At 35.4% G+C, this 18,632-nt stretch overlaps 2 protein-coding genes across 2 annotated transcripts in view; one reads left to right on the top strand and one right to left on the bottom strand.

Annotated features, from left to right (window-relative positions):
- Positions 1-3,480: 3,480 nt before the first annotated feature.
- Positions 3,481-9,774, bottom strand: LOC134232488 (ankyrin repeat and SAM domain-containing protein 3-like). The gene is made up of 13 exons (XM_062714450.1): positions 9,690-9,774; positions 8,911-9,137; positions 8,508-8,703; positions 8,124-8,245; positions 7,949-8,030; positions 7,549-7,681; positions 7,013-7,183; positions 6,399-6,548; positions 5,441-6,192; positions 5,089-5,237; positions 4,544-4,688; positions 4,213-4,385; positions 3,481-3,860 (listed from the first exon to the last, which is right to left on the bottom strand). The coding sequence occupies exons 2-13, from the start codon at positions 9,099-9,101 to the stop codon at positions 3,623-3,625; spliced, it is 2,502 nt and encodes an 833-aa protein (XP_062570434.1). The 5' UTR covers positions 9,102-9,137; positions 9,690-9,774; the 3' UTR covers positions 3,481-3,622.
- A 207-nt stretch (positions 9,775-9,981) lies between these two features.
- The window catches only part of LOC134232500 (dynein axonemal assembly factor 8-like), a 31,229-nt gene continuing 22,578 nt past the window's right edge, over positions 9,982-18,632 (top strand). Inside the window, exons 1-16 of the mRNA XM_062714479.1 lie at positions 9,982-10,098; positions 11,222-11,404; positions 11,913-12,576; positions 12,749-12,895; positions 13,234-13,437; positions 13,612-13,722; positions 13,845-13,962; positions 14,288-14,419; positions 14,547-14,732; positions 15,255-15,390; positions 15,553-15,691; positions 15,803-16,050; positions 16,274-17,088; positions 17,313-17,623; positions 17,968-18,159; positions 18,369-18,475. Coding sequence (XP_062570463.1) covers positions 11,225-11,404; positions 11,913-12,576; positions 12,749-12,895; positions 13,234-13,437; positions 13,612-13,722; positions 13,845-13,962; positions 14,288-14,419; positions 14,547-14,732; positions 15,255-15,390; positions 15,553-15,691; positions 15,803-16,050; positions 16,274-17,088; positions 17,313-17,623; positions 17,968-18,159; positions 18,369-18,475 — 3,690 coding nt within the window. The 5' untranslated portion in view covers positions 9,982-10,098; positions 11,222-11,224. The remainder of the gene's footprint in view (positions 10,099-11,221; positions 11,405-11,912; positions 12,577-12,748; positions 12,896-13,233; positions 13,438-13,611; positions 13,723-13,844; positions 13,963-14,287; positions 14,420-14,546; positions 14,733-15,254; positions 15,391-15,552; positions 15,692-15,802; positions 16,051-16,273; positions 17,089-17,312; positions 17,624-17,967; positions 18,160-18,368; positions 18,476-18,632) is intronic.

Raw genomic sequence — 18,632 nt, 5'->3', positions numbered from 1 at the left:
TTTTCATTTCTTTTGTGAACAAAAAAACAAAAAAGCCATTTCTTTTGCAGATGGGGAGCACTGATTAACAATTTTCATAGATACTGCATATGATTTTACACATTTGCAAAAGACACATCAGTACTGTGGATTAGACTTAATGTTAATTGCTATATGTGCTAATAATAAGAACATTTAAAATTTATCCTTTAATGTTAAAATGATCCAAATACTGCAAGAACACATTTGATGTGTAATTATTGAGGTTATCTAAATGTATTCTAATAAGGCAAGATATAAACGAACTTGGAATTCTACATTGTACATTTATAGCTATATTCAGATTCTAGAAAAAGGTAAAAAATTGGATTTCTTATCAATGCTATGGATAATGGTAAATGTAAATGCTATGATCAAATCTTCTAAAATTAGATTGTTGAAAAGATTTTTTTTATCATGCCATCCTTTAAACTACCATGAGAGTTCATGTTACTTATATTCCTCATATAATGCTTTGAAGATAATGATTTTCAAAAAAAAAATCTCTTTTGAATTTTATTTACATTTACTAGTTTCGGCGAGAGTAATTTCCCTTCTCATGGGATTGATGAATATAGAGAAAAAATTTGATATTCATAACAAACAAGAGGCCCATGGGCCTTATAGGTCACCTGAGCATTATGCAACAACTTTCCAGTGATTAAATTTAATTCATCATAACAATACACTTAGCAGTTGCTTAGTTTGTTTACTCAATACCCATACACAAGGTAGGGGAACAAAAAATGCATTTCAACTAATCAGTTATATTCAGCAATAATCAGTAGTGCCCCTACTACACATGAACCCCTGACCCTTAGGCCTCGATATTTGATTAATACCAAGAAGCAGATTTCAAACCATTCATTCATTTTCAGTATATAAGTACAATATTACCCCTGACCCTGGGGCCTTGAAATTCACAATTCTGGAAGATTAGGGCCCTTGTAGATAATAACTATATAGGTAGTTCATCTGCTTAATACCCTAGAGCAGAGAAGAAAATTTTTAAAGATTTAATGAATTTTCACTATATAATCTATAAAGCCCCGCACTAACACCAAAACCCCTGACCCTGGGGCCATAAAATTCATAATTTTGGTAGAGGCACTCTTGCTCATCATAATTATGCACTTAGTTAGTTTATTTAATACCCAGGAGCAATGAAGAAGATTTTCAAAGAATTCCTGTATTTTCACTATATAATCAATAGAGCCCTGCCCTAACACCAGAACCCCTGACCCTGGGGCCATAAAATTCACAATTTTGGTTGAGGCACTCTTGTTCATCATAACTATGCACTTAGTTAGTTTATTTACTACCCAGGAGCACAGAGGAAGATTTTGAAAGAATTCATGTATTTTAACTATTCTCAACTAGAACCCCTGACCCTGGGGCCATAAAATTCACAATTTTGGTAGAGGCACTCTTGCTCATCATAACTATGCACTTAGTTTATTTAATACCCAGGAGCAGAGAAGATTTTCAAAGAATTCATGTATTTTCACTATATAATCAATAGAGCCCCCCCCCCCCCTAATACCAGAACCCCTAATCCTGGGGCCATAAAATTCACAATTTTGGTAGAGGCACTCTTGCTCACCATAACTAGGCAATTAGTTATTTTATTTAATACCCAGGAGCAGAGAAGAAGATTTTCAAAGAATTCATGTATTTTCACTATATAATCAATAGAGCCCCACCCTAACACCACAACCCCTGACCCTGGGGCCATAAAATTCACAATTTTGGTAGAGGCACTCTTGCTCACCATAACTAGGCACTTAGTTAGTTTATTTAATACCCAGGAGCAGAGAAGAAGATTTTCAAAGAATTCATGTATTTTCACTATATAATCAATAGAGCCCCACCCTAACACCACAACCCCTGAATAAAATTCACAATTTTGGTAGAGGCATATATAACTATGTACTTAGTTAGTTTATTTAATACCCAAGCAAGAAGAAGATTTTCAAAGAAATAATGCATTTTCACTACCTACTTATTTAGCCCCGCCCTAGCACTAGAACCCCTGAAGGGCCATGAATTTCACAATTTTGGTAGAGGACTCATTGCTGATTACATTCATGCAAACAGTTTGACTGCTTGATGCCCAGGAGTAAAGAAGAAGATTTTTAAAGATTGCATTAATTTTAGTGGTTTTGGCCCCACCCCTCAGGCCCCTGGGGGGCAGGGATCATGAAATTCACAATTTTTGTTCCCCTTCACCCATAGATGCTTTGTGCCAAATTTGGTTGAAATTGGTTCACTGGTTGCAGAGAAGAAGCTGAAAATGTTCAAATGTTAACGCACAACGCACGACGCACAACGCACGACGCACGACAACGGACGAAAACGGATAGCAATAGGTCACCTGAGTTTACTCAGGTGACCTAATAAAGTCTAATTATATATCACAACCAAAAATTCTGGGACTAAACAACTGAAAATGGCATATAAACATACAAGTAACACAAAACGGTGTTCAACCTGACTATAATTAAGCGTTAAACATACACTTATAATGCTAAAAAAAAATACATGTTCGATACAAAAAAAATACATGTAAAATATTTGTAACAGATCACAAGTCAAGAGCTTCATCATAAACAGAAATCTACACACATCTAAAGCAAGGTTAAGTTTACAACATATTTTAAAGTCACGGGGTAAAAAAAATCAATATCCTGTAAGTGTCAATCCATTAAAATTTTGTTTGCTATAAGCATGTCTTGCTGTACAAAGAAAATTTATGAAATCTTTGGATACACATTGTATATATCATAAATGTACTTATCACATGTACATTTACTATAGAGACATTACACTATTTTAAAATATATATACTTATTCAAAAGTACAAGTTCAGATCTTGAGTTTATGTAAAGCTCAATACATTTTTGGCAGTTTAAAAGTATCATAACTAAATATGCTCAATACAAAACCTTCCAAAACTCATAGCTCACTGTATAAAGTGATTGTCGTCATTTTTCATCACACAGTTTTGCAAAAATGCAGATATGTAACAGTAAATCAAAAGATTATAAAGGAGTAATCAAAGAAAAACTGATTAATTGATATTTTTACCTTTTAGAATCAATATCTAATCTTAAAAAATGAATACTTTTTTTAGAAACAAAGTCTAATGCCTTGATGTAGGTTTCAGCTAATTTTTATTATTTGTAAAAATTAAAATAAAAACCATTCTTTTTGAAATTCTACAAAGAATGTAAAAGACACATATCAGAACACAACAGACATACAGGTTTGTATATAAATCGTATATTACATAATTATAAGTTTAATCCAAATTTTACTTTGGTCATCACAGAGTTAATTAATGAGAATAAAATTTGAGTTATTTCCCTTTTCACATAAATTAAGAGGCAGTAAAGCCTAAAAGGTATAACGTTGTTCAGGCAAAGAAAACATTGACACATATTTTAAAAATATGATATGCAATACAGCTTTTATAAATGCTTAATTCTGTAATTTACAGCACATACAATTGAGATTCTACATCAGAAAAATATGTCATGAATATGCTCAAAATACTTTTTTTTATCACTAACAATAAACAACAATTTCATTCATTGTAATACACTCAGGAGAATCCGTTTTCATTGTGAGTTCTTCTGACGATTCTGTTGATGTTTATCATGACGACAGACAGATATTTCTGGAGATCCTTAATCTGCTGTTCCGTCTTCTTCATCACGCCCTCTAAGTTACACAGCCTGTCATTGGTCAATGTTATACTGCGATTGTTATCAGACATGTCTTTTAATGCATTGGAATCTCCAGAATTCTGCAGCTTCAAACGAATTTCTGAATGATTATGACTGAAATAGAAACAGGAAACAGACTTTAATAATCTGTCATTAAAACAAAAAGGTCACACATTAAAGGAACATAAGATGAAGGACCATAACACACTGCATGGAAGTGGCTCTGAGTACAACACACACGTTAAACAGGAAAAGGACCTTGTTAAAGCTTGTGTTATTTTAACAAGATATTCAAAACTTTAATTATTGTACCTAAAACAAATAAAAATGTAAAACACTAAAAACTTGTACTTGTAAAAAAAATTTTCCCGCTTTTATGTACTTCTTGTAATATCCAATTTAAAAAAAAAGAATTATGTCTGCAAAGTAATCAATAAATCTATCAACACTCAGTAACAGAACATACGTAAGGTTGCGTAGGGATTCTTTCATTTCATCACATTTCATCCTCATTTCTCTCATGACCCCAGTCATATGGTGACGTATAGCACGTTCATCATTCAAACAGCTTTCTGTCACAAGACGGAGTTGTTGTTCTTGTTTGACTTCAGCTCTCATGGAATCCACCTGCTCTGTTGCCTAATAGAATAACAAATTACAAAAAAAACTGATTTACATGTACTTTCATACTAAAAGAAAGTCATAAAATAAATAAATACACAATTATTCAGTAGTGTGAAAAGCGTTCATAAGATTTTAAAAATGATCTTGCTTGTTGTTAAACACGTTTTTTGTACCTTTATAAGCTGAAGAGCCATTTCCTGCATCTCCCCTTCGAGTCGATCAGCATAAGCCTGCTCCAGTTTGTCATTGGTTGGCATGGGTGCCTTGCTCTGCCAGCGAGCTATAGCATTGGTCATTTTCTTTCTGGGACCAAATAATCTGTAACATTTTTTCTTCCCATAAATATCCATCAAGAGATAGGAGACAATAAAACAAACATTTTTTCAGAAATTGTTACTGATCGTATTAGAATATATGTACTTGTCAGATGCCCCCTCCCAATTATTTCATTTTCCTCTAAATTTTAAAACATTTATATAATTTCTATTGTATCTACAAAGATAACCAAATAAAAACAAATATTCTTCCAGGAAGATTCTCCACTGGAATATTTTTCGAGATCGAGCCTGTTCTGGATCTATTGTTAACAGGCATATACTGATAGAGACTGTAAGGACCGGTATGCGGCGAGAAATATTTGCGAGGACGGAGCTCACGCGAACCTCGCAAAAATTTCTCACACACAAATAAAAGTTGGTTTACAGTAGTTCAAACTTACTTTATTCCGATTTCTTTAAGATCATTATCTGTCAAAGAAAGGAACACCTGTAGATCAACATCTTGTTCCTCAAATACTTTCAGGTATTTAGACAAACCCAGCTGATGTAGCAGGGAGGGTAGATCTCTAGGGTGCTCCTCCAGATCTGGCTAAAAACAGAAACAGACAGACATACACACAATGTTTTCTTCCTTGGAAAAACAATGCTAAGATTTCTCAAAGCATTTAAATGTATATTGTTGGCCCAATCTAGACCTTCAATCAATCTTTAATGGTTGTAATGAGAATAAAAATTATCCTGTGAATGTTTAATATTCAAGAGCAATTTGAGCTTAATACAAATACTTAATACCTTTTTAGGAACAAAGAACTGTGGATCAGGAATCACAGGAGGAGATGGGAATATATGACAACCAAGCTGAGACATAAAGTTTGCGGCAAGATTGTTAAAGCTGGGCATTGGCACTTTAGGCTTGGCACCCTGGAAATGCTGGGGGATTTGCGTGGTTGGGTAGGATAGGACTTGTGTGACTGGGAGGGAGGGCTGCTTTGGTGGGGGGCGGTGCTGATCTATCTGGTGCTGTGGGGGAGGGGTATGGACAGGAACAGACTGTTGCATGATCACATCCTGAGTATTGAACTTCACGCTGGGCGAGTTGGATCGACTTTTATTGGACTGTTTCTCTCGGTCTTTGAGCTGTGAAGTTGGGCTCATTGCACTAGATTTGGGCTGTGGGTTATTCGGGGAGACCTGCTGCTTTGTATTGCTTTTACTGTTTTTTTCATTTGTTGTGATATTCTCTAACTCTGATTCTGAGGATACTCCTGACTGGTTCTTTATGCTGAGCTGTGCCATGGCTTTATTGTAACTAGAGGCGGGGGACAGAGCTCCCTCATTCTCGGACAAGTCTCGGCCTCCAGTGCTGCCATCTGGTGAGGAACTGACACTGTCCTGGGGTTGATACCCATCACTCTCGTTACTGCTGTGACTGAGACCAAAGGCAGCCATTAGGCCCCCACTGGAACCAGAACTACTCTTGATGGTCAGGGCACCAGTTTTAGAGAAGGCATTCCCATCCTCCCCTGGCTCATTATCATTGGAGTCTACGTAAAATAAAAGTTTTTTGTTTTTTGATGTGCAAACGTCATACAACAAAAAATTAAGAAATTAGAATACTGTAGAAGCACAAATTTTCGTGGGGATAAACTTTCGTTGATTTGTCATCAAAAACAGTTTCGTGGGCATTTATATTCGTTGTTTTGAGAGTCCTATCCAATATATAGAAATTTTTTTTTTAATAATTTACTACCTGTGTTTCTTCCTCCAGAACTGTCCAGAGCATTATAGTCCTGTAAATTGATTGGGGAGGTCACATCTCTGTAACTAAGCTTGGATTTCCCATCTTCTCCCACATCCCCCTTGGGAAAAGTCACATACCCCTTTGGGACTTTTGGGCCTTCTGGAAAATTGCAAGAAGTAAAATTTAGTCTATATTTTAACACTACGGAAAAACCTGTTGGCATAAGGGGAAAAACTTATAGAATCTATGTTACGATTGCTACTACTGATGTCTTGACAATATTGAGGATGATATATATTCTTTTTAATATACACTTTCATTTTACTAGGATATGTTTTGAAACTTATGGTAAACAAGGGCAATTTTTTGAAAAATGAAAAATACATGAATAGCATATCAATGTGAATAAATCCTACAGATCCAACTGTTGGTACAATGCAGGCTGAAAAACATTTTGCCCGTAAAGATTAAAAAAAAAAAATCAGTATGTATAGGAGTTAACAAAATTCATATTGCTATGTTATTTTTTGCTCTTTGCTTTACTAAATGAGGATGACATAATGCAGATACAAAATATTACCAAAATATAGTGGAAACATTTGATAAAATCCTTTTAAACTTACTTGTTTGCTTTTTATAGTTCTCATTAGTTGGAGATCTGTTGATAAGTCTAGCTATCGCATCAGGTCCATCTCGTATACTTAGTCCACGACCTTTACCCTTTTGACCCCTGTGACCTTGCTTGGGTTTGGAATAAGCTTCGTCAGATGAACTTAGTTCCCCAGCATCTAAACCTTTAAAGAAATAAACTCGTTGACTATCTATATCACATAAAACATCCTATCCAAGACAAGGCAATCTGTGTCATTTTTAAAACATTATCACTCATTTTCATGTTAAATGTATGCAGAGTCAGAAGTACAATCAAGTATTGCAATGATTTCAAATCAAATGACTTATGTAGCACATGCTGCTGCATTAATGAACAATAAGGAATTTGTCATGGTTATACATCAAAAGGAGTGCAGGTATATTTAAATTCTGATCAAAGAGAATACCATGTATTACATTCATAATCAGCAATTTCCCTACTTGGATCAGCCTTATATGTACTGTGTGGCTTGTCGGCTTCTGAACCTGTGTATTGTTTATAGCTTACCTGCTTCTGATCTCAGACATGTATTAGGCATGACATGGTTATCAATGAGACTGACAATCTTCATATTGCTGTGTATGAGGGCCAGTGATCTAGCTGTGTCCCCATTGTGGGCCTTTGTAAACACATTTACTCCCTAAAATAGTGATGAAAACACAATAACACAATAAGTTTGAATCTTTTCATTAAAAAAATATGAAATTCAGACAAGGCACATTCTTTATCTGATTAAATGTTTTTTTTTTAAATTAAAATCTATATTTCTCATATGTGATAGACTGAGTATCAATGACACTTTTTTCAGACAAACTACTCAATAATAATAATTTTTCTTTTATGTCATACAGAGACACTTTTTTGGCACCAATTTATTACGAATAAAACCTATTACAGTTATACTTACGTGATGCAGAAGAAGTTGAACAATAATTTCATGTCCCTCAGCTGCTGCCTCCATAAAGGGAGTTAATCCATGACTTGGTTCCCTGAATAAATACAATTATGTATATGAAATATCTGAGATATTAGATGAGAATGACATTCTACTTTTATTTTTGTAATTAGGCTAGTTAACTCACACAGCATTGATATTGGCTCCCTGCTCCAGGAGAAATTTCACCATGTTCTGGTGTCCAGCATAGGTTGCATGAAACAAAGCATTCCAGCCTTTATGATCTCGAGCTTCTAGCTCAGCACCTTGCTACATTAAAGTAATATTTTGACAGTAAAAAGCAATTTTTCACATACATAAATAACAGAAATGGCATTCCAAATCTATGGCATGGCTTAATTTTAAGATTGTACAGACTGAAAATTAATTTTCATTTTGTTCCAATAAGTAATGGTTTATAAATTCTTTTTTTAAATTTACGCATTGATGGTTTAACATCATATCCTTTTCTGTCTTCTTTCAATATAATGGAGATCAGAATATGTTATTGATAGAACATAATATCACAAACCTGCACTAGAAAATAGCCCACACTCTCATTTCCACAGCTGGATGCCAGCATCAGTGGGGTCTGCCCTTTATGGTTCTTGACATTCACGCTTACACCAGCATCTAACAATAGATTTACAATGTTGTCATGGCCAATATAACAGGCATACATAAGGGGTGTCCATCCTCCAACATTTTTCTTGTTCAAGTCAACTTTCCTGCAAAAAATTAAGAAAATGACTAAATATTTTTATTTTTTTTTTTACAATATATAATTACCTGTACATTTCTTTGCTATACAAACTGAGAAAAAGAGAATACTTCACACACTAATTTAGACTCCTCTTTCTTCAGAGATATAAAATTTTCTTTCATCATCAATGAAATGTAAAAGTAAATGAAAATCTATAGATTCAAATAATCACCTGGAAATGTATGACCTAACAACATCATACTGCCCGATACTGGATGCCGTGTGAAGGTCTAATGGTATTGGGTCAAACACATCTTTGACATTCCAGTTCCATCCCTTCCACACAGAGAGACTTCGGTCCAGAAGTTCGTTCTCAGAGGACTCATCTGACGCCTCATACTGGTTATCTGCCTCCTGGGCCATGGTCTATCATGTTGAAAAATCCATCCAACTGCACTTCTAAAACATATATACTTAGAATTACTATGCACTGTAGTACAGTTTGCAAGGGAAATACTGTAGTTATATGATAAAAAAAAAATCTTAATTGTTACAGAAAGTTTTCTTGGTGGCAATATACGGAATGTATGCACCAGTACGATACTACTATTATATATATATATTTTATCAAAGATGGAAATTTAAATTATCCTAGCTATTCTAGAAATCTATCCTATTTAACTGTTCATGTCAATAATTTTGTGAAATGTTGAAAAACTACATTCAACCACTATATTTTCTTCTTTAAAGCATTAAAAATATATATATGTACTGCAGAACATTTTAAAATGTGCAAAGAGTCATTTTCTAACTTAGTCTAAGTATTGTTAATGTCAGTTTTTGGTGAATATGTGTGATAAACTTAATCCTTGTTTGTTAGTCCAGTCTATTTTTGGATTTGATCAGCTGTTTATTTTACATAGATTTTTCTACATGCAACCGTCGATAACCATGAGATATTACTAAGTCGTTCTATTACTTAAGATTTTAATAAAGTTATAAACTACTTACAGATAATATTCGGGATGGCAGAAAAGGTCAGAGAATGAGAAAATAAATCAATATACTTTTTTCTCTTTGCTCCTTCCAAAGTTATAAATAGTGTATACCGATCCCGATGAATTAATTAATTTATTATAAAAAGTATGGTGATTATTCTGAATTTGAAATAAAAAGTACAACATATTATATCAATTATCTTTTTATGGTAACCGGATTATTGTCAAAGTTTGCTAAGACTGAGATATATATAAAATAAATTTCTAAAATAAATACGATCGGATTTGATCTTCTGAAAGATTGTTGATCATCCGGGGATTTGCTCGCAGACACGATGATTCGAAATTCCACCAATGCTGAATCGGTCGCAATGTTTTGATATGGAATATGTGTTTGTGAAGACTTTATTTCACTGAGTTTGGTAGGATAATATTTCTAAATTCGCTTGATAAACTCTTTCAAGTGTTTGTAGAAGCACATTTATTTCTTATTGTATAGAAAAGTCACTCTCTAGGACAGTTTACATAATTACCATGGTACCGCTTTGTCATATTGATACCTGTCATTTTACAAAAAAATGTGTGTCCTATAGCTGGCTTAAAAATATTCATATTTTGTTTTGTTGACATTAAAGGACACATAAGGCCTATAGGAGAATTTTGGCTTCACACCAATGCTGCAAATGCAGGTCAACAGGTTCATTCGTGTAGGAACATATCGTGAAAATTAGCCTAAATAACCATGTACAAAAAATAAATGCACATACACTTTTCTTTCACATATTTTAAAAGGGAGAAAAATGAATTTCTGAGAAGTAGAAAAAATACCTTAAATTAGGTCCTAGGCGTAATTTCTACAGATGCTTTGTTCTGTTCCTCAAAGTCAAAAGGAGTATTAGCTGCAGATCTGTAGTGTTATTTTTTTTTTATATATATTTGTCTTTGAATATAGCTGCAGATCTGTAATATTATGGTTTTACATATTTGTCTTTGACCATAACGCTACAGATCCCGTAATGCAAAAAAGGTGCAATTTACAGCACAATATTTTTTGCTCACTTTTGGGGAGATTTCATACACTTTCCAGCATCGGTCAATTAACTACCTTTCACTTTTTTATTCTAGGCACATTATTTAAATAATCTGTATATTTTATATATCTCCATGCCCTTTATGATCGTCTCTACAAGTGATAAACTCGCTTGATTAAATTTTATTTGTTAGATTGCTGAAAATTCACCTCAGGCAAGTTTATTGCCTGTAGAGACAAATATAAATGGTTGGGAGGTGGATGAAATATACACATTGGCCATAGAATGTGTCTAGGGGGTAAAAGATAGTTGATTGACCAATGCTGGAAAGTGAAGAGATTCTCCCCAAAAGTGCGCAAAAAATATTGTGCAGTAAATAGCTTTTTTTTGCATTACCTGATCTGAAGCGTTATATATATATAATATGCATGTTTGAGTGTTGTCAAATGGTTGTGGAGATGTCAATGTGTAATATTCAGAATTTTTAAAAAGTTTATTGAATATTTTTTTTGAGGATATGAAAATGGACTCGAGTGATGACAACAGTGATAGTGAGCTGTTTTTGTCAGCAGCAGGTGGAGTCAGCAACCTTCCAGATTTTCCTGTTCCAGAACAGTCTCACTTAAAACCAAAGTTAGATTCCATATTTGCTGAAGTGGAGAAAAATCTTCCATCCATTGACTTTGACCTGTCAGATGTAAGAATCCCCTCTTTTTGACGGAATGTTTTGAGTGAACCTATTTTAATATTGCTCTGTTTAAATTATTAATATGGGTTTATCATGTTTATAATCATAAATGATGTACTTTTACAATATTACTAGTATGTCAAGGTATTCAGAGTGTTGAATTTATTTACTCACTATCAGACATTTTTCAAAGTCAATTGTTCTGTTGTACAGGATGAATTATAATGGCAGGCCAGATAGATTTACATTTGGAAATAAATATATATACCTGCACTAAAATGCCATTTAAAAAAAAATCAAAATCTTTTGATCTTACAAGTTTCATTTCAGATAAAGTCTTTAATCTACGTACATATTAACTTAAATTAATATGATTATTTTAGTCCTATTCAACAAATGTAAAGACTTGGAGAGGCAATTAAAATGATCAGAAGTTTATTTCCTTATTGTTTGTCTTTTGTCATATTCACAAATCAAATTCATATTCAATTTTTGTAATTTTTCTTTTTATGTATAGGTAAGCTCTGACAATGAGGATCAAGAAATATTCCACAGATCTTTGTTCAACACTTCATTGTTTGATGATGACAAAGACCTTGACACAAGTCAGACTGGGGATTCCTTCTCTGAACTTTTGCGACCAAATGTCGAATCTCTGTCCCTCACAAATATTAGACTAGATGTAGAAACTGAGGTTTTGGAGACATGTGAAAATGACACAGACACTGCTAGTGGACAGCAACAAAGACCAAAATACCAGGGAGGAAAATCCACAAACTGGACAAAGACGGTTATTGAGGCTCATGATGAGAAGGACAAATTCAAAGAGAGAAAACCTGTCAGTAACAGTTCCACCCAGGTTACCAGTGAATGTCAGACTGGGGAGGACCTGGCTCCATTGGCTGGGGCATTTAGTGCCATGGAGCAGGAGCTTCTTACCGAGGAGAGAGTGGAAACTGAGAGTGTAGACGAAGAACTGGAAAAACATGAAAAAGAGTCAACTAGTGAAACAGATGCCAAAGTCGGCTCTTCATCGTCTGGGGTGGGGGTGTATAACTCAGGGGATAAGCATATGAACAGAATGGTCACCACAGAGGAAATGAGAAGGAATGAAAAAGAATTGGTATCCAACATAGTCCCTCCCTCTCCTCCCAAACTCCTCTCAAATAATCTTAATATAGGTAAAAACTGCTGCAGTAATATGCATAAAGTAATAAACATATTCTTGAATTCATTATTTAATGGCATTTATTTGTTCAAGAAATAGACAATTCATGAACATTCGAAATAGACAAACTTGTTTGCTTAAATTTAAATCAAAAGGTTTTATCATTTTGATCCATTATGTTTTAGATCTGATTTTGTGTACTCTGGATGAGGCACACCAGCTGAATTCATCTGTCCCTCCTGTAGTTAGAGAAGCCTGGGCAAGACAGCAGAGGATCCAGTCACTGATAGGGGCTGGGGAAGGATCCAACAGATTTCTTAATGAACACAAAGGTATTTTATTGATCCATAAGCTCAACATACACCAGCTATCTTGTATATCTAAAGATTAAAATTAAGTGCAACAATGGAGAACTTGATTGAAAATTTGTCTTCATATACAGTTGAGCCTAAGTTTTGCTATAAGCTTGAGCTATAAAGCAAGCTTTCCAGATTAATAAAGTTTTCAGATTTTGGATCTGTCTGGAAGATGCATCCAGATAAGTTGGTTTTCAGAGTATTTTGACTCTATTGTAATATGATGTGTTTCAAACAAAATGTGTTATTGAAATAAATAAGATATAAGATATTTAGCATAAGTTAACCATTGACATGTGTACAATTATAATTAGAAGAAGAGAATGTTCGGTCCCAGACTCTGATCCAGAGATTAGCTGAGTACTCTATGAAACAGTCAGGGGAGGATCTAACTGATATCGACCCGATGACTGGAGCCAGGGCGACCCGGGACAAGGACGCTGACGTCATTGATACAGATAACGGGTCCAGCAGTCCTCTGTTTACCAGGAGGAAACCACCTCCACAGGAGCAGCATGGTAAATTATCCTGCTACACAAGTATCTTATACATTTAATGATTTGAATAAGCAAAAAGCTTGTGATTGAAATGAATTTGCAAGCATATCAAATATCTTTGAATAAATCTTGCAATTTTACATGTGGAAAAAAAAGAAAAATTCATCATTTTCATCTGTGCAATTTGAATTTTAGTAAAGAAAACCACCTCTGCTAGCTGTGGTACCAACACCAGTAACAATGATGGTCCATTGAGGATTATAACACCCACACCAAAGAACAAACTGGAGGCAGAAAAAAATCCAGGTAATGAGTTGATGGGGTAGATCACAGGTATATTGTAAGTCTTAAAAAAAAGATTCTTGTAACAAAGGCTTTGATGATATTAAGAGTATCAATGCTTTATATGAGGACATGTTGCACTTTAGAACCTAAACGTGAAAGAGAGACTGTATTCATCGACCTTAGAAACCATGACCAAAAGGTCAAAGAGCAACAACAGAGTATAGAGAGAGTCCAGCAAGTACTTCACATCAGTCAAGAAAGGTAGGATGCCAAAATCAAATATTTAGAATTTTCCTGTTAATGACTGCCATAATTCAAGATTTTTAAATATGTACAATAATTATTGAAGATTAGGTAAAATTGGAACATTTTCATTATATACATCTTGTAAAGAAGTTCAGGCTATAAAATGCTGATATTGACTTGCATAGGTCTGTGGTAGAGCATCTGACTGTTGCAGAGGGTGGTACATGGGTCCTGTATACTTGGCATTTTTTTTATTCATTCCTTCTTCCTTACCACACTTGAAAGGATGTCAGCATTAGATTCTGATCAAATATTAATTTTGGATTTTCTATTTTAGCAGTGAGAGTAGCAGTGACAGTGAGTCAGAGGATGATATGCAGGCCTGGTTTGAACAGAGGAAGAGGATGAAACAGACTCTGACCTCCAGAGGAGCCAGTACAGATATTCTACCAAATAAACCCAAACTGGAAAGGTAATTGAACTTCATTTATGTCTATGTAAAAGAAATTTATCTTGATAAAACTGCTATTGTGTAATCAGATTTGGGCCATTGATTGAGATTATTTTCTCAGAAGGGACTTGTTAATCATGATTTACAGATCAGAACCAATTAAGCATCCAAACAGAGTAATTAATCTAGCAGAACTGGACAACCGACTCGCTGCCAAAGTTAAACCAGAAGAGCCGGAGGATGAGCTGACAGAAGAACAGAAAGCTGCTATAGAGAAGGAAAGGAAGATCAGAGAGGAAGAGAGAGAGAGGCAGAGGAAGATTGAGGAAGCCAGGTAGGTTATCAGAAAGTGAATAAAAAAAGGGAGTAATATCAGAGAGGAGAGAGGGGAGAGGGGGGGGGGGTGTAGAGAAAGATTGAGGAAGCCAGGTATGTAATCAGAAAGGGTATAGAGAAAGCAAGGAAGATCAGGGAAGAGGAGAGAGATAGTGGAAGATTGAGGAAGTCAGGTAGGTTATCTAAAAAGGTGTAGAGAAAGAGAGGATGATCAGAGAGGAGGAGAGAGAGAGGCAGAGGAAGATCAGAGAAGAGGAGAGAGAGAGGCAGAGGAAAATTGAGGAAACCAGTATGTAATCAGAGAGGGTATAGAGAAAGCGAGGAAGATCAGGGAAGAGGAGAGAGAAGCAGAGAGAGATTGAGGAAGCCAGGTAAAGGCAGATGGAATATGTGGATTTTGATTTAGTGTCCAATAAATATTTTTAAAATATCCAAATCAACTTTACTGATTAAAATTGATCTAAGAGTCATCAATTTTAATGTAATTTAAATGACAAATATATTTTTCATTGCTCTGTAGGAAACAAAGGGAAGAGAGAGAAGCAGAAAGACAAAGTCGTTTACGGTTAGCTAAGAGACTTGAAGTTCTGAAACCAACTGCTTCTGTCAGTGGTAAACAGGACTGTGCTGAGACAACCCCAGTATTGTTTGACATTGTGAGTAGTTGAAGGACTGGTTTTGAATTTTGGGAATTGGCAATTTGTTGTGGTTTAGAATTTTGTATATCGTTTTAATTTCAACAAGATAATGATCGAAAGTATAAGTTTTAATAGAAGAAGTTGTCATAAGTATTTTACATTATGCTTTTTAAAATGTAGGAGGTGTCCTATGAGCCATCCCCTTCTTCACTCCCCCCATTCCTACCCTCTGACAAAGAAGTTCGACTGCTGACAGTACATCTGTCTAGTAATGGAGAAATTATTCTACACAGAGGAAAATCCAAGAGTGTTGACACAGGTCAGTAAGAAACAACTTTAAAATGTTTTATATGTCAAAGGTTCATTTGCTGGTCTCACTAAAATGCTAACTTCATGCAACCTTCCTTAATGCATAAATCTCTTGCTTTAGGGCTGGGCCTCTCTGCCTCCTATACTGTGCTGTTGACCTGGTTATTGTCCATGGTCCCTGAGAACTATGACTTCCTCATTAAGAAGCCAGAGGAGCTGGAACAGGTGCCCTTTTATCCCCCTTTCTATGTGCTCGGGATGCAGCAGCTATGGATGGATGAAGATCTATGCCTTGTGGTTGCTGTTACACCCCATCCACAGTGTGACTCTAAAATTATACCCAATAAACAGAAAAAATCCAAAACCAAGGTATCTTATTGACTCATATTGCCAGGGCAAGAGATATCCAGAAATAGTTTCTGTTTAGATGTGTTCTATTCAAGTCAATAATTTTTAAATGTACATGTAGTGGAGTATTTAATTGGAAGGTACATGTACACATGCATGTTTGACATAAAATGGAATAAAACATGGTTGTAGTAAAAGATGAAAAAATTACTTTAATAATTTTTTGTTTTGATGTCTTTTGTAGCTGAAGGATGAAGTGAAGAATAATTCTCCATTCCAACAGTTCCTCACCAAATTCCTCTCTACCAATACTCTCCACACAGTGTGTCCCTGGTTACAGGCCGTGGTCCCTATAGACATTAGCTGCCCCTCCCAAAACCCAGAGGACACCTCCACATACGTATACAGGGCCCCTCTACCTATAATCACAACCAAACCTCTGTCTACATTTATACAGATGAATCCCGACCCCAAGGCTGCTCAAAAGGTGTTCAACACCCCTGTGGGCTTCTTCTGGCAGACAGTGGACAACGAGGAATCTTCATTTGATCATGGACTTAATGACAGTGATGTGAATTATGACACTCAAGTCACAATGTCTCTTGTTTACAAGAAGATTTTCCAGGAACCTCCTGCTATGTCAGGCATCTTCAACAAGATTATGCAGGAAGGGCTGGATTTATCAGGGATCAGGCTTCTGTTCCCAGTGCAAGAACTTCTGGATAAGCCAAGTGTGCCAAATCAGACCGATCGTGTTCAGTCAAACATTGAGTTCTTGAACAAAGTAGGGCCAGTATTGGCCTTAGGACTGCGGGGTACCTTTGCTCGTGCTATCTGGCTGGATGCTGTGGGTCCTACAGACCCAGCACTAGCCCGTAAGACTGATCCTAACTCCCTGTGTGCTTTGTTTGGGGGTGCATCAAGAGATGAATGTTTGTTATTTACCCCCAGAAATCCAGCACGAATCCACTCAGAGCTCACAAGGTGGTTTGCAGGAAGGGTACCACCAGGTGGTGTTATTGATGTGGGAACACCTTATACAAGGAAAGATCATCTTAGGTTTGTTATGTATTCAAATAAATCTAGATTGCCATTTTTTTCCCCTTTAAATGATCAACTGCAAGCTTCTTTCTTTCAACATATTTGGTATGATTGAATTTTTTGAGAATCAATGCATAAAAATTATGTTTTTTGTTACTTTAAAGGAATCTACCTGATACAAATTGAATTTTATTATCTTTTTATTAAAGGTATTTGCATTCAATGGTTTACTGATTTTTTAGATCTGGAAGTCCAAAAGGTCAGAAGGCAAAGAAAGGTTCCTCAAGTTCTGATTTATCTGAGGAAAGAACACATCCATCTATTGGCCAATCAAAGAAGAGCTCCTCCCACCACAGTTTGAGTGACAGCCACACTCAGCACCGCCCACCAGCGGGTCTAACGGCCACTACTAAGAGTGAAATCATCCTGGTCATCTCCCCTGTGGTCAGGCCTCAGTTTATTGGGGTCATCATGGCGTCCTGTCAGAGGAAGGGATTCAGGATCAGGGGGGTCAAGAGGCAGAGGCTTACCTCCAAAAAGGTGGCCAGTCTGGGTAAGGCCAGATAGTAAATACCGGTACTGTAAAACTTTAATTGTGTGCGAGAAATATTTTCGCGAGTTTTGCGCCCTTCTTTAAGTCGCGAATATTAATCGCGTGAACCATTTATTTTGCTTTGGTTTTGTAGCAAATGTTTTCTTATTCGTGAAAATCAATCTTCTAGGATTGATTTCAAACTGATGAATTGTGAAAAAAAGATGACGCAAATAATAGTTGGTTTACAGTATAACAAAAGTCAAGATGAAATATGTCTTCTCTGAAGTTCAGATTATACAATTTCCAGCATGTTTGGTATTATTCTTTTAACATCATTTACATATTATACTCTCTATAAACAGGTATTGACAGTTCTTTGCTGAGCACATTTTGTCCTGGTGTGTCAGACATGCAGGTGCCCTCTGCGGCCAATAAGCATGCTGAGGCCATGTCACCATGCTTCCTTTTGCTGCTAGAGAAAGAGAATGCTGTACACAATGCTGCTAGCCTGATTGAGTCCTGTATGATTCAGCTAACTCTGAAAGGACTTATGGGTAAACTAAAAATTCTCAGCATTTGTTGATCAATAAAATTAAAATTGGATTTGAGGACTTTGTTTCCAAAATTTACAACATAAAAAGAATTCAATATAATGATCCTTTCTATCTACAATTATATGTATGTCGTAGTCATCTCAGTTTCAGCTGTGTTTAAGTAGATTTGAAGTATTTATTATATTTTTATGTCAATGTTTTTATTCCAGAAAATATGCAGAGAACTGTGGATCACTATTTGGAGTCAAAGCACATGTTTTATTCAGCTCGATACTCTGACAACTTACTGACCAGTCTTGGAGGGGATTTCTCTAAGGCAAGTCTTATTACTTTAGTAGGAGCACTTCTAATTTGCTTTAAAAAAACTTATTGTAAATCATAAGCTGTATGAAAAATTTTAGTTTTATCCCCCCCCCAATAATAATACTGTATATAACTAAATTTTTGCAATATAGTCATTGACTCTTTAATAG

This window comes from Saccostrea cucullata, unplaced genomic scaffold, assembly GCF_032062105.1.
Source record: "Saccostrea cucullata isolate Sc308-1 unplaced genomic scaffold, CSIRO_AGI_Scuc_v1 ctg207, whole genome shotgun sequence".
Taxonomy (NCBI): Eukaryota; Metazoa; Mollusca; class Bivalvia; order Ostreida; family Ostreidae; genus Saccostrea; species Saccostrea cuccullata.
This window is presented reverse-complemented; position numbering and strand designations above follow the sequence as displayed.